General features: G+C 49.0%; 1 protein-coding gene across 5 annotated transcripts in view; it reads right to left on the bottom strand.

The window, feature by feature from the left end:
- CEP63 (centrosomal protein 63) overlaps positions 1–21,377 on the bottom strand; it is a 93,269-nt gene that overhangs the window by 52,759 nt on the left and 19,133 nt on the right. For 4 of the 5 annotated variants that reach the window (XM_029066614.2, XM_029066647.2, XM_029066655.2 and 1 more), the window contains exons 3-4: positions 12,358–12,535; positions 1,562–1,657 (exon numbers count right to left, since the gene is read on the bottom strand). In XM_029066614.2, coding sequence (XP_028922447.1) covers positions 1,562–1,657; positions 12,358–12,535 — 274 coding nt within the window. The remainder of the gene's footprint in view (positions 1–1,561; positions 1,658–12,357; positions 12,536–21,377) is intronic. The other variant, XM_029066630.2, reaches the window with a different exon arrangement.

Here is a 21,377-nt window from a genome sequence, read left to right as displayed (position 1 = left end):
GCATTCACTCCTGCCTTCAGGTCATCTCTACTTGGATGTCCTGCTGACACCGTTTAGACCGTGAGCCCGTCAAAGGGCAGGGACTGTCTCTATCTGTTACCGATTTGTACATTCCAAGCGCTTAGTACAGTGTTCTGCACATAGTAAGCGCTCAATAAATACTATTGAATGAACTCTACTGTACTAGACAGAGCCTCATGGGGACAGGGACTGTGTCCAGCCTGATTAACATCATAATAGTATTTGTTAAGCGCTTACTATGTGTCAAGCAGCCTGGGCTTCGGAGTCAGAGGTCATGGGTTCGACTCCCGGGCTCTGCCACTTGACAGCTGCGTGACTGTGGGCAAGTCACTTAACTTCTCTGCGCCTCAGTGACCTCATCTGGAAAATGGGGATTAACTGTGAGCCTCACGTGGGACGACCTGATGACCCTGTATCTCCCCCAGCGCTTAGAACGGTGCTCTGCACCTAGTAAGCGCTTAACGAATGCCAACATTATTATTCTAAGCGCCGGGGTAGATACGAGATAATCAGGTTGGACACTAAAACAGGTCTTGACGTATAATAAGCACTGAACGAATACCTTAATTATTACTACTTTCTCAAGTGCTTAGCACAGAGCTCTGCATACAGAAAGCGCTCAATAAACGCCGTCGAGGGACTGGCTGAGAAATAATGATAATGTTGGTCTCTGTTAAGCGCTTACTATGTGCCGAGCACTGTTCTAAGCGCGGGGGGAGATAAGAAACTACAAGACACTCACACAGTTCAAAAGCGTGGAGGTGACACTCTTGAGGAACCCCAAGGTAAGGGAATCAGCTCATTGCGGGCCGCGAATGTTTTGACCAACTCTGTTCTGGGGTACTCTGCCGAGCGCTCAGTACAGTGCTCTGCGCATGGTATGCGCTCAATGAATACCGCTGATTGACCGCATTCCAGTACGGACACTCTGATGAACGAGACACAGACGGGAGAACGATTCTTTTCCTGACAGCGCTCTGTGTTCTATCCAGACAGAAGAATGATCTCTAATTCCCTAACAGCAAAATGTGTGGTGAAAACACGTCAGGGAGAATAACCGAATGCACCTATTCAGGTGCAAAAAAAAAGGCAAATAAGGGAAAAAAAACCAATTACCAATGTGTCATAAAAGCCCGGATAATAATTACAAAAATATAACCACCCCACAGAAATTGCTCGCATGCCGTAGGCAATGAACCAGATACAAAATCTGACCTAATTTCTGCCCGATGGGTTTAACAGTAAAAGTACGTAGAGCACGAAGCCAGTCTCCCCCAACAACTGCAATCTGTTGCTGCTCACCATCTGGAGGCAAGCTTTCTTTAAAAACCCCAACCCTTTTCAAATACATGTTTAATGGATGATGCACATTTTTCGGGGGAGGAATGTGTGCACGTTACGTTTCATGTTGTTCGTTAAACGTTAAGTGGCGATGGCAGCGCTTTAGAAACCGGGGGGGTTTTTTTTGGTATTTACACTGTGTTTCCATAGGCTAAGCGGCTGTGGCTATATCTCAAAAATAACTTAAAGAAGTACTCACTTCTTCCTGAAGCTTCTTCAACTCCTGCTCATACTCTACGGTCATATCTCGCTTGACTTTGTCGAGACCTTCTATTTGTTCATGCAACATCCCAACCTAAAGAGAGATGGGTTGTAGACTTGTTTTTTTTCCCATTACAAGCCGCAGACATTACAGAATTCAAGAGGATAAAGACACTGGCTCCAGCGGGGCAAGGACAGCAACTGCCCCTGTTATTTTCCATTATGAGCAACAGACATTACAGAATTCAAGAGGATAAAGACACCGGCTCCAGCGGGGCAAGGAGAGCAGCGGCCCCCGTTACGTCGGCATGGAAAGGGTAGAGTCCGTTTGGTTCAGAGGAGGCCCTTGGAGTTGGAAAGGCAACAGGAAAGCAGTGTGGGCCAGCGGACAGAGCTCGGGCTTGGGAGTCAGAAGGACCCCGGCTCTGCCACTCGTCTGTCGAGTGACTTCATTCATTCATTCGATAGTATTTATTGAGCGCTTACTATGTGCAGAGCACCGGACTAAGCGCTTGGAATGGACAAATCGGTAACAGATAGAGACGGTCCCTGCCCTCTGACGGGCTCACGGGCTAATCGGGGGAGACGGACGGACGAGAACGATGGCGATAAATAGAATCGAGGGGAAGAACATCTCATTAAGGCCACAGCAAATAAATAGAATCAAGATGATGTACATCTCAATAACAAAATAAATGGGGGAATGTGACGTTGGGGAAGTCTCTTCGCTTCTCTATGCCTCGGTTCTCTCATCTGTAAAATGGGGATTAAGACTGAGAACCCCGTGTGGGATATGGAAACAGCGTGGCTCAGTGGAAAGAGCCTGGGCTTCGGAGTCAGGGGACATGGGTTCGACTCCCGGCTCCCGGCTGCGTGACTGTGGGTAAGTCACTTCACTTCTCTGGGCCTCAGCTACCTCATCTGTAAAATGGGGACGAAGACGGTGAGCCTCACGTAGGACAACCTGATTACGCTATATCTACCCCAGCATTTAGAATAGTGCTCGGCACATAGTAAGCCCTTAACAAATACCAACATTATTATTATGTGGACTCCGTCCAACCTGATTAGCTTATGTCTACTCCAGCCCTTAGAACAGTGCCTGCCACATAAGCAAGTGCTTAACAGAGACCAAAAAAGAAAACAAAACAAAAAAAACCAGAGGTGGAACCAAGAGGAAAGGCCCTCCATCTTCCTATCTATCCTCACTCCTCTCCCACTACAACATATCCCACACACTTCACTAGGACAATGAGATGTTCTTCCCCTCGATTCTACTTACCGCCATCGTTCTCGTCTGTCCGTCTCCCCCGATTAGACCGTGAGCCCGTCGGTGGGCGGGGACCGTCTCTATCTGTTGTCGATTTGTACATTCCAAGCGCTTAGTACGGTGCTCTGCACGTAGTAAGCGCTCAGTAAATACTATTGAATGAACAGTGCCTGCCACATAGCGAGTGCTTAACAAATACAAAAAAAAAAAAAATAACAAAACGAAAAAAAACCAGAGGTGGAACCAAGAAGAAAGGCCCTCCATCTTCCTATCTGTCCCCACTCCTCTCCCACTACAACATATCCCACACACTTCACTAGGACAATGAGATGTTCTTCCCCTCGATTCTATTTATCGCCATCGTTCTCGTCTGTCCGTCTCCCCCGATTAGACCGTGAGCCCGTCGGTGGGCGGGGACCGTCTCTATCTGTTGCCGATTTGTACATTCCAAGCGCTTAGTACGGTGCTCTGCACATAGTAAGCGCTCAGTAAATACTCTTGAATGAATGAATACTTCCAGTGTCTCTATCTCACCTCTCACCATCAATTGCTTTATCTCTCCCTCCCTCCCGCTGCCCCTTCTTATTTGACAGACCACCACTCTCCCCGTCTTCAAAGCCCTACTAAAATCGCACCCCCGCCTAACCTCTCATCTCCCCAGCCTTCGCTCCCTCCTGAGCAGTTGAGTCCATACCGGCTAAGCACTTTAATAATAACAATGTTGGTATTTGTTAAGCGCTTACTATGTGCTGAGCACGGTTCTAAGCGCTGGGGTAGACACAAGGGAATCAGGTGGTCCCACGTGGGGCTCACGGTCTTAATCCCCATTTTACAGACGAGGGAACTGAGGCCCAGAGAAGTGAAGCGACTTGCCCACAGTCACACAGCTGACAAGCGGCAGAGCCGGGATTCATTTATTCATTCAATAGTATTTATTGAACACTTACGATGTGCAGAGCACCGGACTAAGCGCTTGGAATGGACAAATCGGTAACAGATAGAGACGGTCCCTGCCCTCTGACGGGCTTACGGTCTAATCGGGGGAGACGGACAGACGAGAACGATGGCAGTAAATGGAATCGAGTCGATTCGAACCCATGACCTCTGACTCCAAAGCCCGTGCTCTTTCCACTGAGCCACGCCGCTTCACTTTAATACTCACCTCATCCCCAGAGCACTGATGAGCGTAACTTTATTCTTGGTTGCCTCTAAATTCTAAACTCATCCTGGGCAAGGAATACTGTAGGCAGTGTAAATTGGAGAAGCAGCGTGGCTCAGTGGGAAGAGCATGGGCTTGGGAGTCAGGGGTCATGGGTTCGAATCCCAGCTCTGCCGCTCGTCAGCTGTGTGGCTGTGGGCAAGTCACTTCTCTGTGCCTCAGTTCCCTCATCTGGAAAATGGGGATTAAGACTGTGAGCCGCACGTGGGACAACCTGATTACCCTGCAGCGCTTGGAACAGTGCTCTGCACATAGTAAGCGCTTAACAAATACCAGCGTTATTATTATTATTAATACGGTAGTCTCCCAAGCGCTCAGTATGGAGCTCTCTACACATAGTATGCGCTCAATAAATACAATCGACTATCTGTAATTAATTTATTGTTCGTCTCCCCGACTAGATTCTGAGCTCGTTGGAGGCAGGGATAATGTCTGACAATTCTAACGTACTCTGCCAACTGCTCAGTGCAGCATTCTGCACACGCAACCCTTTTTGTTTTTTAAATGGTATTCGTTAAGTGCTTACTATATGCCACGTGCCGCGCTGAGTGCCGGGCAAGACGCAAGTCAATCAGGTTGGACGCGGTCCACGTCTCACGTGGGCTTCCCAGTCTTCATCCCCATTGGACAGATGAGGGAACTGAGGCCCAGCGAAGTGAAGTGACAGTCACAGAGCAGACAGGCGGCAGAGCCGGGATTAGAACCCGGGTCCTCTGACTCCCAGGCCCGAGCTCTTTCCACCAGACCAAGCTGAGTACGTACTGATCGATTACCTCTTCTCTCTGCCAGCAGAAAGAGGAGGAAGAAGCTGGGATGTTGCCCTTCTTGTCCTGAGTGAAAACCTGGACTGAAGCAGCTCCTTCACCCCCTCCACCCCAACCCCCTTCCCTGAAGCCTCCTACTGATAATAATAATGGTGGTATTTGTAATGTTGGTATTTGTTAAGCGCTCACTACGTGCAGAGCACTGTTCTAAGCGCCGGGGGAGATACAGGGGAATCAGGTCGTCCCACGGGAGGCTCACAGTCTTCATCCCCATTTTCCAGATGAGGGAACTGAGGCCCAGAGAGGTGAAGTGACTTGCCCACAATTTGTTAAGCGCCCACTATGTGCAAAGCGCTGTTCTAAGCGCTGGGGGGATACAAGGTGATCAGGTTGTCCCACGTGGGGCTCACAGTCTTCATCCCCATTTTCCAGATGAGGGAACTGAGGCCCAGAGAAGTGAAGTGGCTTGCCCCAAGTCACACAGCTGGCGAGCGGCAGAGCCGGGATCCGAACCCATGACCTCTGACTCCCAAGCCCGGGCTCTTTCCACTGGGCCACGCTGCTTCTCCTAGCCCTAGGAGGGAGAGATAGCCATCTGCCCAGGTGAGGGTGGACAAAGGGGCGAAGCTCCAGAGCCACCGGAGCGATTGGGACCCAGAGCCCAAACCCACCCGGTGCTGCTTTCGGGCCGGGATCGACCGCGTCCATCCCGATTAGCACGCATCTGCCCCCGACCTTAGTACAGTCGGAGAAGCAGCGTGGCTCAGTGGAAAGAGCACGGCCTTTGGAGTCAGACGTCATGGGTTCCAATCCCCGCTCTGCCCCTTGTCGGCTGCGTGACTGTGGGCGAGTCACTTCACTTCTCTGGGCCTCGGTTCCCTCATCTGTAAAATGGGGATTAAGACTGCGAGCCCCACGTGGGACAACCCGATTCCCCTGCGCCTACCCCAGCGCTTTGAACGGCGTTCTGCACGTAGTAAGCGCTTAACAAATACCAACATTGTTATTATTACAGTGTCTGGCACATAGTGAGCATTTAACGAATACCATTAAAAAAAATAATAATAATAATGCTGCTCTTGGCTATTCACTCTTTCATTCAGTTGTACTTATTGAGTGCTTACCGTGTGCAGAGCACTGTCCTACGTGCTTAGGGGAGTACGCTATAACAATAAACAAAAACATTCCCCGATCAAAACGAGCATACGGTCTAGAGCAGCAGTGGAATGATAATGTCGGTATTTGTTAAGCGCTTCCTATGTGCCGAGCACTGTTCTAAGCGCTGGGGTACACACAAGGGAATCAGGTCGTCCCACGTGGGGCTCACAGTCTTCATCCCCATTTTACAGATGAGGTAACTGAGGCCCAGAGAAGTAAAGTGACTTGCCCGCAGGCACACAGCTGACAAGTGGCAGAGCGGGGATTCGAACCCATGACCTCTGACTCCCAAGCCCGGGCTCTGTCCACTGAGCCAGGAATGCTTATGCTTATGGAAGCATAATGGAATGCTTATGCTTGTGCATTCCATAAGCAGCGCTTATGGAAACAGCGTGGCTCGGTGGAAAGAGCCCGGGCTTGGGAGTCACAGGTCATGGGTTCCAATCCCGGCTCCGCGTGACCGTGGGCAAGTCACTTCGCGTCTCTGTGCCTCAGTTCCCTCATCTGCAAAATGGGGGTGAAGACTGTGAGCCTCACGTGCGACAACCTGATTACCCTGGATCTCCCCCAGTGCTTAAAACAGTGCTCCGCACATAGTAAGCGCTTAACAAATACCAACATCGTTATTATTATTGGGGGGGGCGGGATAGACAATAATATAAATAAATGACAGATATAGACATAAGTGCTGTGGTGCTGGGAGGGGGGATGAATAAAGGGAGCAAGTCAGGGCGACGCAGAAGGGAGTGGGAGATGAGGAAAGGCCTAGTCGGGGAAGGCCTCAGGTTAGTGCCCCTAATCAAGCCCGTACGGGGTTGTTTTCATTCATTCCAGAGTATTTATCGAGCGCTTACTACGTGCAGAGCACTGTACTCGGCGCCTGGAATGTACAAATCGATAACAGATAGAGACGGTCCCTGCCCTTTGACGGGCTCACGGTCTAATCGGGGGAAACACGGTTCTGTGCAGGCGCTAGTTGTCAATGAGTCAGGTGGATATTAACGTTCTAAGGAGTACAGCGTGAACGAACGCCACTAAATCCACAACTTTTAGCTCCGAGAGCAGAAGAAGCAGTTCAAAAGAGCGATTTAGAAGCAACCCAATTCTTTGTTTTAATTGCTCTTGGCTTCCCGGGAAAAAAAAAGCTAGTAAGTGTAACGGAGGGTTTGGAAGAAGATGCTTCTGCGTACTGAATAGATTTACTTCTCTTCCCATCTTCACCCAAATCCGGGAGACGTTTGGGAATCAGGCCTCGGGCTGAGATGTTGAGAGCACGTCTATCCTTCCTAGTACTTGCTCCGGCAGGGAAGCCACGGTACCCGGAAGGAAGAAAGTAGCGATACCGTGGCCGGCTTACCGGATCATCGCCAGCTCTCTATATCATCGGCCCGCCTGATCCAATCTTTCCAAGTGTACCCTGAGAAACTAGCAGAATAATAACGTTGGCATTCGTGAAGCGCTTACTACGTGCGGAGCACTGTTCTAAGCGCCGGGGTAGATACAGGGTCATCAGGTTGTCCCACGTGAGGCTCACAGTCTTCGTCCCCGTTTTGCAGATGAGGCGACTGAGGCACAGAGAAGGGAAGTCACTTGCCCACAGTCGTACAGCTGACAGGTGGCAGAGTCGGCATTCGAACCCACGACCTCTGACTCCCAAGCCCGGGCTCTTTCCACTGAGCCACGAGAAGAGGCAAAGGAGACTGCAAACAGCTATCGTCTCGTGGAATGACAATAATGGTGGTATCTGTTAAGCGCTTACTATGCGCCAAGCGCTGTACTAAGCACTGGGGTGGATACAAACAAATGGGGTTGGATGTAGAATCAGTGGACACCTCTACCAGCAGTAATAGGGCCACAGAGAGCAGTCACTTTGATTTTTTCTGAGGGTCGTCTTCAGCGGTATTTCCTAAGCATTTTTTTTTAAATGGTACTTTTTAAGCTCTTACTACGTGTCAGGTATTATACTGAGCACTGGGGTAGATACGAGCTAATCAGAATCATAATAATAATAATAATGTTGGTATTTGTTAAGCGCTTACTATGTGCAGAGCCCTGTTATAAGCGCTGGGGTAGACACAGGGGAATCAGGTTGTCCCACGTGGGGCTCACAGTCTTCATCCCCGTTTGACAGATGAGGTGACTGAGGCCCAGAGAAGTGAAGTGACTCGCCCACAGTCACCCAGTTGACGAGTGCCCTATTTATTTTGTTAATGAATTGTACATCGCCTCGATTCTATTTAGTCGCCATCGGTTTTTACGAGATGTTCTTCCCCTCGACTCTATTTATCGCCATCGTTCTCGTCCGTCCGTCTCCCCCGATTAGACCGTGAGCCCGTCAAACGGCAGGGACTGTCTCTATCTGTTGCCGACCTGTTCACCCCAAGCGCTTAGTACAGTGCTCTGCACATAGTAAGCGCTCAATAAATACTATTGAATGAATGAGTGGCAGAGCCGGGATTCAAACCCATGACCTCTGACTCCAAAGGCCGCGCTCTTTCCACTGAGCCGCGCTGCTTCTCTAATGCTCATTGTGGGGATTAACTGTGAGCCTCACGTGGGACGACCCGATGACCCTGTATCTCCCCCAGCGCTTAGAACAGTGCTCTGCACCTAGTAAGCGCTTAACAAATACCAACATTATTATTATTATTATAAGACCTTGGTCCCTGTTCTCAACGTTCAGAGCTTTTGCCCAAAGGAAGGAAAATGGATTATTTAGGGCTGAATAAACGTAACATACGGAGAGCACTGTGATTCATAGAACTGAGCACGTAAATGAGAAGCAGCGTGGCTAAATGGAATGAGCCCGGACTTGGGAGTCAGAGGTCGTGGGTTCTAATCCCGGCTCCGTCACTTGTCAGTTGTGTGACTCTGGGCGAGTCACTTCACTTCTCTGGACCCCAGGAGCCTCATCTGTAAAATGGGGATTAAGAATGTGAGCCCCAAGTGGGACAACCTGATTACCTTATAATGATAATAATGATAATATTTGTTAAGCGCTTACTATGTGCCCAGCACTGTTCTAAGCACCGAAAATGATGGGTATTCGACACAATCCCCGTCCCACGTATTATATGGTGATCACGGTACTCGTTAAGCGCTTACTGTGTGCCAGGCACAGTAATAATAATAATGACCATAATAATAATCATAATAATGGTATTTGTTAAGCGCTTACTATGTTCCATGTACTGTTCTAAGAGCTGGGGTAGATACAAGGTAACCAGGTTGTCCCATGTAGGGTTCACGGTCTTAATCCCCATTTTACAGAAGAACTAACGGAGGCACAGAGAAGTGAAGTGACTTGCCCAAAGTCACACAGCTACCAAGCGGTGGAGCGGGGATTAGAACCCACGACCTCTGACTCCCAAGCCCGGGCTCTTTCTGCTAAGCCAAGCGCTTAGAACAGTGCTTGACACATAATCAGCGCTTAACAAATGCCGTCATTACGATTATTATTATTATTATTATTATCATTATTAAATGACATAATTCAGGGAAGGCAGGGTGGCATAGTGAAAATACCACAAAAAGCAGAGTCAAAAGGACTGGGTTGCAGACCCACTTCCCAGTTTTCACACACTACCGTGTGACCATGGGCAAATCACTTACTCCCTCTGTGCCTCAGTTTCCTCACCTGTAAACTGAGGATAAAATGCCTGCTCTCCGTCGCTCTTAGGCTGTTAGCCCCATGCGGAACAGGGATCTGATTATCTTCCACCTACCCCGGGACCAAGCACAGGGCCTGGCGCATACGAAGCATTTATTAATAATAATAATAATAATACCGATGGCATTCGTTAAGCGCTTACCACGTGCAGAGCACTGTTCTAAGCGCTGGGGGAGATGCAGGGTCCTCAGGTTGTCCCACGTGAGGCTCACGGTTAATCCCCATTTTCCAGATGAGGTAACTGAGGCACAGAGAAGTTAAGTGACCTGCCCACAGTCACCCAGCTGCCAAGTGGCAGAGCCGGGATTCGAACCCATGAACTCTGACTGCCAAGCCCGGGCTCTTTCCACCGAGCCACGCTGCCCCTAGATCACAATAAATGCTATCGACAACCTATAGCTAGCAAAAACTCCTAGGAAATCCCGCGGTACCTCATTAGCCAAGACTAGGAATTCCTTCCTTAGAGAAGGCAAGTTTCCTATCCTACAAAATGAGATTTTCGGAAAGGAACAAGAAAAGCTACCAACCCGCAGAGATAACAACTCTCAACACCAATACCCTTGCCTATCATTTCCCGGGATCAAATCTCTGTTCTGAGGGAGAAAAAAGAGAAAAAGACGGCAGCAAAGCACCACACCATCAAGATCGGCTATTGTCCGAGCAGCCTTCAGGTCACGGACTTCTAAACTATAATCCAAGTTCTAACAGAAGAGTAGATAGCTGAAAAGTTTCTTCCGGACCCAGGTTTATCTGGGGAAAGGCTTAAAACTGCCCACGGCTGGTCACCTGCAATTGCATTCCGGTCTAAGGGACGGCTAATAATAATAATGTTGGTATTTGTTAAGCGCCTGCTATGTGCCGAGCACCGTTCTAAGCGCTGGGGTAGACACAGGGCAATCGGGTTGCCCCACGTGGGGCTCGCGGTCTTAATCCCCATTTTCCAGATGAGGGAACCGAGGGACCGAGAAGTGAAGTGACTTGCCCACAGTCACGCAGCTGACGAGTGGCCGAGCCGGGACTGGAACCCATGACCTCTGACTCCAGAGCCCGGGCTCTTTCCACTGAGCCACGCTGCTTCTCACTGCAGCCTTGATGGGAGACCTGACAGAGGCCTGAAAAATTCCCTTGCATTGTTCGTTTGGGGTCAATATATTTAGCAAAAAAAGGCATATTTATAAACCTTTGAGAAGCAGCCGGGCCTAGTGAAGAGAGCCCGGGCCTGGGAGTCAGAAGGACCTGGGTTCTAACCCCAGTTCTGCCACTTGTCTGCCGTGTGACTTTGGACAAGTCCCTTAACTTCTTTGTGCCTCGGTTCCCCCACCTGTAAAATGGGGATTAAGACTGCGGGCCCCATGTGGGACAGGGCCGATTAGACCGTAAACCCGTCAAAGGGCTGGGACTGTCTCTATCTGTTACCCATTTGTACCTTCCATGCGCTTAGTACAGTGCTCTGCATATAGTAAGCGCTCAATAAATACTACTGAATGAATGACTATGTCCAACCTGATTAGCTTGTATCTACCCCAGACCTTAAACAGCGTTTGACACACAGTAAGCGCTTAACAAATTCCATCATTATTATTATTATTCTAAGGCAGAAATTTATCCTACGAACACATCAGAGGCCCATTTGTATATCATTCATTCAGTAGTATTTATTGAATACTATTCAAGCTAATGAATAGATACAGGATATCAATATCCTGTAGACAAATGAGGGATACTTGTAATAATAATAATAACGTTGGCATTTATTAAGCGCTTACTATGTGCAGAGCACCGTTCTAAGCGCTGGGGGAGATACAGGGTCATCAGTTTGTCCCATGTGAGGCTCACAGTTAATCCCCATTGGACGGATGAGGTAACTGAGGCACAGAGAAGTGAAGTAATAATAATAATAATGTTGGTATTTGTTAAGCGCTTACTATGTGCAGAGCACTGTTCTAAGCGCTGGGGGAGACACAGGGTCATCAGGTTGTCCCGCGTGAGGCTCACAGTCTTAATCCCCATTTTACAGATGGGGTAACCGAGGCGCAGAGAGGTGAAGTGACTCACCCACAGTCACACTGCTGACAAGTGGCCGAGCCGGCATTCGAACCCATGACCTCTGACTCCCAAGCCCGGGCTCTTTCCACTGAGCCACGCTGCTTCTCTATCTGTATTAAAGACTGGTCAGCGAATACTGCTGGACAGCAGAAAGAGAATTGGGGAATCTGGGAATCAGGACCAGCCAAGTTCTAGACATTGCTCCATATTCCTTTCGTGTGACTGCTCTGTACCTCAGTTTCTTCATCTATAAAAGGGGGGTAAACTACCCGTTTGTCTTCCCTCTCAGTCGTGGCCTAGTGGAAAGAGGGTGGGCCTGGGAGTCAGAAGGACCTGCGGTCTGATTTCCTCTCTGCCACTTATCTCCTGTGTGACCTTGGGCAAGTCACTTCACTTCTCTGGACCTCGGTGACCTCATCTGCAAAATGGGGTTTAAGACTGTGAGCCCCATGCGGAACACGAACTGTGTCCAACCCAATTGTCTTCTATTTATCCAAGCACTTAGTACAGTGCCTGGCAACGTTTAAAAAATACCACAATTATTATTATCATGTGGGATAGGGGCCGTGTGAAAAACTGTCATGTATCGACCCGTTGTTTAGGGGAGCGCTTGGCCCAAAGGAAGAGCTTAATAAATACTATTTATTTAAAAAAAACGTGGCTGTACCTCTTTGCGTTTCTGGTCCAACTGTACCCTGAGAGACTCTAGCTCCTGTTCTCGGTGCTGCAAGCAGGTTTCCAGAGCCTGGGTTTGGCCTTCCCATTCAGACCTCTTAAGAGCCACCATTATGTCGATCTGTTTCATCAGTTCCTGAAGTTCAGCCTCACAAGATGTCAGGAAACCCCTGCAGACACAAAAAAGGAACACATTAAAATGACAAAGCTGGTGCCTTTAAACCGGTGCCTCTAGAGAAGCAGCCTGGAGTAGTGGACAGAGCTCGGGGCTGAGAGTCAGAAGATCATGGGTTCTAATCTCGGCTCTGCTACCTGTCCGCTGGGTGATCATGGGCAAGTCGCTTCACTTCTCTGTGCCTCAGTTACCTCATCTGTAAAATGAGGATTGAGACTGTGAGCCCCATGTGGGACAGGGACTGTGTCCAACCTGATTTGCTTGTCTTCACCTCAGCACTTGGTACAGTGCTTGGCACACAGTGAGTGCCTAATAATAATAATAATAATCATGATGGCATTTGTTAAGCACTTACTATGTGCAAAGCACTGTTCTAAGCGCTGGGGAGGATACAAGATGATCAGGTTATCCCACGTGGAGCTCACAGTCTTAATCCCCATTTGACAGTTGAGGGAACTGAGGCAGAGAGAAGTGAAGTGACTCGCCCAAAGTCACAGAGCTGACAAGCGGCGGAGCCGGGATTTGAACCCATGACCTCTGACTCCCAAGCCCAAGCTCTTTCCACTGAGCCACACTGCTTCTCTAACAAATACGGAATTATTATTATTACTAATAATGCTGGTATTTGCTAAGCACTATGTGCCAAGCGCTGTTCTAAGCACTGGGGTAGATACAAGGTAATCAGGTTGTCCCACATAGGGCTCACAGTCTTCACCCCCATTTTACAGAGGAGGTAACTGAGGCACAGAGTAGTTAAGTGATTTGCCCAAGGTCACACAGCTGACAAGTGGCGGCGCCGGGATCAGAACCCATGACCTCTGACTCCCAAGCCCAGGCTCTTTCCACTGAGCCATGCTGCTTCTTACATAGAAAGTGCTTAACAAATGCAATTATCATTACTATTCAAAACCTACAGGCCACTAATATGTACATCACCCTGATTCACTTTATTTGCTATTGTTTTAATGAGATGTTCTTCCCTCCGATTCTATTTATTGCCATTGTTCTTGTCCGCCCGTCTCCCCCGATTAGACCGTGAGCCCGTCAAGGGGGAGGGACTGTCTCTATCTGTTACCGATTTGTCCATTCCAAGCGCTTAGTACAGTGCTCTGCACATAGTTAAGCGCTCAATAAATACTAACGAATGAATGAATGAATGAATGAATGAATGAATGAATGAACTAATATCCTTCCATTGCATCCTAAGCTTCTTGATGGCGGGGATCATGTCTACCAATATACTATCACTATTATCATTATTGTAATTGTTATTAGTAGTAGTAGTAGTAAACTTGTGTAGCATTTTCAACACGACCAGCACCATATTAACGGCTGGGGTAGAGTCAAGATAATCAGGTCGGACACATTCCCCGTCCACAAGGGCCTCACGGTTCAGGGGGTGGGGCAGAGACGAGGTACTTAATCCCTATTTGAGATGATTGAGTGCTTTAAAGTTGACGGGATGGTGGATGGACAACCTTGGAAGCTTTTGAGGAGAGGGGAGATGTGGACTGAATGCATTTTTAGAAAAACGATCCAGGCAGCACAGTGAAGTTTGAACTAGGGCGGGGCGAGACAGGAGGTAGGGAGGTCAGTGAGGAGGACGACGCAGTAGTCGAGGCAGGATAGGAGAAGTAATTGGATCAGTGCAGCAACAGTTTGGATGGAGAGGAAAGGATGGATTTTAGAGATGTTGTGGAGGTTGAATGGACAGGATTCGGTGACAGATTAAATATACGGGTTGAATGAGAGAGATGAGTTGAGGATAATGTCAGAGTTTCGGCTTGCGAGACAGGGAGGAGAGTGGTGTTGTCCACGATGATGTGAAAGACAGGGCGAGGATAGGGTTTGGGTGAGAAGAGGAGGAGTTCTGTTTGGGACTTGTTTAGTTTGAGGTGTCAGTGGGCCATCCAAGTAGAGATATCCTGTTGGCAGAAGGAAATGCAGGCCTGCAGAGAGAGATCAGGGCTGGAGATGTAGATCTGATGTAGATCTAACTCAAGATAGTAGCTGAAGCCATGGGAGAGAATGAGCTCTCCAAGGGTGTGGGTGTAGATGGGGAACAGTAGGGGATCCAGCCCCGAGCCCTGAGGTACTTTAACAACTGGAGGGTGGGAGGCAGAGAAGGAGCCTGTAAAATGGACTGAGATGTAGCAAGCAGAAAAAGAGGAGGAGAACCGGGAGAGGGAAGTAGCGGGGAAACCACGGTTGGATAACGTTTCCGTGAGAAGGGAGTGGTCTACAGGGCTGAAGGCAGCCGAGAGGTTGTAGAGGATTAAGATGGCGTAGAGGCCGCTGGATTTGTCAAGAAATAGTCAACGGTGAGCTCAGAGAGGGCAGGTTCCCTGGAGTGAAGGGGCAGAAACCAGCCTGGAGGAGGTCGAGGAGAAAATTCAAGGAGAAGAAGTGGAGGCATCGGGTGTAGACAACTTATTCGTAGTGTTTTGAGAGGAATAATAATAATAATTGTGGTATTTCTTTAGCCAGCGTGGATCAGTGGAAAGAGCATGGGCTTGGGAGTCCGAGGTCATGGGTTTGAATCCCTGCTCCGCCACTTGTCAGCTGTGTTTCTGTGGGCAAGTCACTTAACTTCTCTGTGCCTCAGTTACCTCATGTGTAAAATGGGGATTAAGACTGTGAGCGTCACGTGGGACAACCCGATTACCCTGTATCTCCCCCAGCACTTAGAACAGTGTTCTGCAGATAGTAAGCGCTTAACAAAATAGTATTTATTTATTGAGTGCTTACTATGTGCAGAGCACTGTACTAAGCGCTTAGAATGTACAAATAGGCAACAGATAGAGACAGTCCCTGCCCCTTGATGGGCCTACAGTCTAATCGGGGGAGACAGGCAGACAAGAACAATGGCAATAAATAACAATGGCAATAAATAGAGTCAAGACTATTAATATTAAGCCAGCTACTATACTAAGCACTGGGGTGGATACAAGCCATTTGGGTAAGACATAGGACCTGTCTCACATGGGGCTCACAGTCTCAATCCCCATTTTACAGATGAGGTAACTGAGGCACAGAGAAGTGCAATGACTTGCCCAAGGTCACACAGCAGGGAAGTGGCAGAGCCGGGATTAGAGTCCATGACCTTCTGACTCCCAAGCACGTGCTCTGTAGAAGGAGGAAGAGGTGATGACTGGATGTAGCCGTGGGGTCAAATGGAGTTTTTTTTAGATTAGGGATACCTAGGTATGTTTGAAAGCTGTGGGGAAGAAGCCACTGGAAAGTGAACAGTTGAAGACGACAGTCGGGGGGGAAGAGGGGAGGGAGCCATTGTTTTGATAAAGTACGAAGGGATCGGTCAGAGGTGGAGGTGGAGGAGGTAATATTTTGAGAGGAGGCAAGTGATTTCCTTTGGAGATACTACTGGGAAAGGCAGAAGAGTCAAAGAGGGGGCAGGAGGAAAGAGGGTCTGGAGTGGAGCAGTGGAGATTCTAGGGAGATCACACCTGATGATTTCAGTTTAATCAAAAACTTATGTGGACAGGTCATTGGGGGAACAGATTAAGGGGGCGGGGGAAAGGGTTTTGAGGAGGCAGTTAAAACTCTAACACAGCTGGCACAGCCAATGGACACGGGAGTCAATAAGAATGGAGAAATAATTTTGCTGAGCAGAGAAGGGAGCAGAGTTTAAGTAGGTGAGGATGAAATTTGAATAGATAAGGTTCATTCATTCATTCAATAGTATTTATTGAGCGCTTACTATGTGCAGAGCACTGTACTAAGCGCTTGGAATGAACAAGTCGGCAACAGATAGAGACAGTCCCTGCCGTTTGACGGGCTTACGGTCTAATCGGGGGAGACGGGCAGACGAGAACGATGGCAATAAATAGAGTCAAGGGGAAGAACAGCTCGTAAAAATAATGGCAACTAAATAGAATCAGGGTGATGTACATCTCATTAAACAAAATAAATAGGGTGATAAAGATATATACAGTCGAGCGGAGGAGTACAGTGCTGAGGGGGTGGGATGGGAGAGGGGGAGGAGGAGAGGGAAGGGGGGAGAAGAGGGTTTAGCTGCGGAGAGGTGAAGCGGGGGTAGAGGGAGCAGAGGGAAAAAGGGGGGAGGTCAGTCTGGGAAGGCCTCTTGGAGGAGGTGAGTTTTAAGTAGGGATTTGAAGAGGGGAAGAGAATTAGATTGTCTGAGGTGAGGAAGGAGAGCATTCCGGGACCGCAGGAGGACGTGGCCCGGGGGTCGACGGCGGGATGGGCGAGACCGAGGGACGGTGAGGAGGTGGGTGGCAGAGGAGCGGAGCGTGCGGGGTGGGCGGTAGAAAGAGAGAAGGGAGGAGAGGTAGGAAGGGGCGAGGTGATGGAGAGCCTCGAAGCCTAGAGTGAGGAGTTTTTGTTTGGAGCGGAGGTCGATAGGCAACCACTGGAGGTGTTTAAGAAGGGGAGTGACAGGCCCGGATCGTTTCTGCGGGAAGATGAGCCGGGCAGCGGAGTGAAGGATAGACCGGAGCGGGGCGAGAGAGGAGGAAGGGAGATCAGAGAGAAGGCTGACACAGTAGTCTAGCCGGGATATAACGAGAGCCCGTAGCAATAAGGTAGCCGTCTGGGTGGAGAGGAGGGGGCGGATCTTGGCGATGTTGTAAAGGTGAAACCGGCAGGTCCCGATAAAGGATAGGATGCGTGGGGTGAACGAGAGAGACGAGTCAAAGATGACACCGAGATCGCGGGCCCGAGAGACGGGAAGGATGGTCGTGCCATCCACGGTGATAGAGAAGTCTGGGAGAGGACCGGGCTTGGGAGGGAAGATGAGGAGCTCAGTCTTGCTCATGTTGAGTCAACCCGGTGTCTGGATTTCTGCCACCAGCACGAGAGCAGGAGCAGAGGAAGCGTACTGAGATGGTGATCCGGGGTTGCAGGTTAGTGGTACGAGGTCAGCAGAGGGACAGGGAAGTGAGGGAGTTGAGTACAGAGGAGAGGGCAGTGTTGAGAGTGTAAATTTGTGCATCGAGAGAAGGTAGTTTGGGTACATAGAACAACGGGGGGATGATGACTTTAGAATATTGGACAAGGGGGCCAAAAGATCGGCGGTCTCTGTGGGGGGGAAAGGATGGATTTGAAGGGAGGGGCCGTGTGGGAGAGAAGGCAGGTAAGGAGGATGTGGTCAGAGAGTGGAAGTTCAGAGTTGGTGACGGTAGAGATTGCATAGTGACAAGAGATGTTGAGATCAAGTGGGCGCCCAAGTTGAAGTGTTGGTGAGGTGGAGCAGGAGGTCACTGGAGTTGAGGAGTGAAAGGAAGTGGAACGGTTGTTGGGGACATCCACATGGACAATGAACTCCCCAAGAATTAATATAGGGATGGAGAAAGAAAAGAATATTAGAAAGGTTTCAAAAGTTGCAGGAAGGGCCTGGGGGTGACAGATGACCACAACTAGTACCTGGAATGGATGGTAAAGGCGGATGATATGTGTAAGCATTCAATAAGCACTCAACAATAATAATAAATGATGACGGTATCTGTTAAGCACTTACTGTGAGGCAAGCACTCTTCTAAGCGCGGGGGTAGATACAAGCTTATCAGGTTGGACACAGTCCCTGTCCACATGGGGCTCACGGTCTTAAACCCCATTTTACAGATGAGGCCACTGAGGGACAGAAAAGTTAAGTGACATGCTCAAGGTCACACAGCGGACAAGTGGCGGAGTCAAAATTAGAACCCAGATCCTGTTGACTCCCAGGTCCATGCTCTAACCACTAGGCCGTGTTGCTTCTCAATAAATACTGTTGATGGCTGAGAGGAAGGAAGAATGCTCCCCACACTTTCCTCTGTAAATATCGCAAAGCAAATCCTTGCCAACTGCTCACCTAGTTAATCAAACACAAACCCTGGGGTAGGCATTTCTCAGACCGTTTGTTCGTGGAGCAAGGTTTCAACAGAATGAATGTTACACCGATCAAAGATTGCTGAGTAATACAGAGGGGTTTCAGTTCTATCTTTGAAAAGGATCCAAAATGTTTCTGTTAGATTTGATAATCTAGGCCCTCCAGACACTCCGTCTGGCCAAAAGTCATAAGGACCAAGTTGGCTGGCTAACGGGAGAGTGAAGGAGAAATTTACAATGCTCCGTCATGAAATCCATCCTTGAGTCATCTGTGGACTGACTGTGATCTTACAAGACAGCAACATAAATTCTTCTTAATCAGTGGAAGTGTGCAAGACCTGGATCCCATTTCAAGTCCCACCAAATGCCGGATCTTGTACCTGGCTCTACACTCCGCAGGTGTAAACTCTCCTAGTAGAACTTGAAAAGCCCGGTACTAAGTACTATAGGAAAAGTTTACTGATGAGCTATAGACATGGTCCTTAGCTGCCAAGGAGTTCATCAATCGATCAGTCGATGGTATCTGTTGAGCGCTTACTGTGTGCGGAGCACTGTACTAAGTGCTAGGGAGAGTACAATATAACAGAATCGGTAGATACGTTCCTTGCCCACAAAGAGCTTACAGTCTAGAGGGGGTGCATGATCTCAGAGTGAGGCAGCCGGCAACAGACACACAAAAAATGATGAAAACATAAAAACAAAAGACAAGATTGATGAGCAATACGATGAGAGCCGTGAGGCACCGTGGTCAGAGGAGAAGGGATTCAGGCTCCTCGAGGCTCAAGCCACAAACCACCGCCAAAGGCTTCTTGCCACTCTAAAAGCCGAGGAGGCGCCATGCTGTTCACATCTGAGTCTGTCCCGGGCTGAAGCAGGGGTTTAATGGAAGACCCAATGGCATGAGGAAGTTCTCCCCGAGCAGGCCCTGGCATTCCAGGGGGCAGAAAGTGTAGAAGGGAGAAGAAAGGGCAGCTGCGGATAGCCGGGATAGTCACCGAGAACCGTAGCAGACTCTCGTGGGAGGCCGAATGGCTGAGGAGAATCTGTTCGGCCCAAGGGAGGAAGCGGCAGAATTAATATTGGTATTTGTTAAGAGCTTACTACGTGCACAGCACTGTTCTAAGCGCTGAGGTAGATACAGGGTATTCGGCTTGTCCCACGTGAGGCTCACAGTCTTCATCTCCATTTTCCAGATGAGGTAACTGAGGCACAGAGAAGTGAAGTGACTTGCCCACAGTCACACAGCTGACAAGTGGCAGAGCCGGAATTCGAACCCATGACCGCCGCCTAAATGAATTCTGCCGCCTAACTATCCTCGCTCCTCTCCAACTACAACTCAGCCCTCACACTTTGCTCCTCGAATACCAACCTACTCACTAGGCCTCGTTCTTGTCTCTCTCCTCGTTGACCTCATGTTCACGTCCTCCCTCTGACTGAAACATTCTCCCCACTGGGGGTCTGGTGACCACTCCCTTCCCCTCCTCAAAGCCTGACTAAAATCACATCTTCTCCAAGAAGCCTTCCCTGATTAATCTTTTATCTCCCCACCATATTTCCTCTCCCTACTGCGTCCCTTATGTGTTAGAGTCCGTATTCACTAAGCACTTAGGTACTCTCCTCCCATCCTTAATAGCCCACCCATACAGCACTTAAGTGTGCATCATTATTCTAGGTTGCTTCCCCTCCTTATAATTTGATTTTAATGTCTGTCTCCCCTGCTAGATTCTCCTTGAGAGAAGGGATCCCATCTATTTCGCTGTTGTATTCTTCCAAGCACTCAGTATAGTACTCTGCAGAGAGTAAGCCCTCATGGTGTAGTGAGATGCAACGTAGCGTACTGGATAGAGCACAGGCCTGGAAGTCAGACGGTCATGGGTTTTAATCCTGGCTCTGCCACTTGTCATTCCTTCATTCAATCATATTTAATGAGCGCTTACTGTGTGCAGAGCACTGTACTAAGCACTTGGAAAGTACAATTCGGTAACAGATAACAGATGGAGAAGCAGCGTGGCTCAGTGGAAAGAGCACGGGCTTTGGAGTCAGGGCTCATGAGTTCGAATCCCAGCTCTGCCATTTGTCGGCTGTGTGACTGTGGGCAAGTCACTTCACTTCTCTGGGCCTCAGTTCCCTCATCTGTAAAACGGGGATTAAGACTGTGAGCCCCACGTGGGACAACCTGATTCCCCTATGTCTACCCCAGCGCTTAGAACAGTGCTCGGCACATAGTAAGCGCTTAACGAATACCAACATTATTAGATAAAGACACTCCCTACTCAACAATGGTCCTAGAAGGGGGAAGACAGACAACAAAACAAAACAAGTAGACAGGCATCGATAGCATCAATATAAATAGAATGGTAGATATATACGCATCCTTAATAAAATAAATAGAATAATATGTACATATATACAAATACAGAAGTGCTGTGGGGCGGGGAAGGGGGTAGAGAAGAGGGAGGGAGTCGGGGAGATGGGGAGGGGAGAAGGAGTAGAGGAAAAGGGAGGGCTCAGTCTGGGAAGGCCTCCTGGAGGAGGTGAGCTCTCAGTAGGGCTTTGAAGGGGGGAAGTGTGCTAATTTGGCGGACGTGAGGAGGGAGGGCATCCGGGTCAGAGGTAGGACGTGGGCCAGGAGTCGACAGCGGGACAGGCGAGAATGAGGTACAGGGAGAAGGTTAGCGGCACCAGAGGAGCGGAGCGTGTGGGCTGGGCTGGAGAAGGAGAGAAGGGAGGTGAGGTAGGAGGGGGCAAGGGGATAGAGAGCTTTGAAGTCAATGGTGAGGAGATTTTGCCTGATACAAAGGTTGACGGGCAACCCCTGGAGATTTTCGAGGAGCGGGGTGACGTCCCCAGAGCGTTTCTGGAGAAAGATCATCCGGGCAGCAGAGTGAAGTATAGACTGAAGTGGGGAGAGACAGGAGGTTGGGAGATCGGAAAGGATACTGATGCAGTAATCCAGTCGAGATATGGTGAGTGATTATAGTAATAATAAT

This window comes from Ornithorhynchus anatinus, chromosome 1 (assembly GCF_004115215.2).
Source record: "Ornithorhynchus anatinus isolate Pmale09 chromosome 1, mOrnAna1.pri.v4, whole genome shotgun sequence".
In the NCBI taxonomy this organism is placed as follows: domain Eukaryota; kingdom Metazoa; phylum Chordata; class Mammalia; order Monotremata; family Ornithorhynchidae; genus Ornithorhynchus; species Ornithorhynchus anatinus.
Note: the sequence above shows the minus strand (reverse complement) of the source record. Positions and strands in the feature narration are given on the sequence as shown.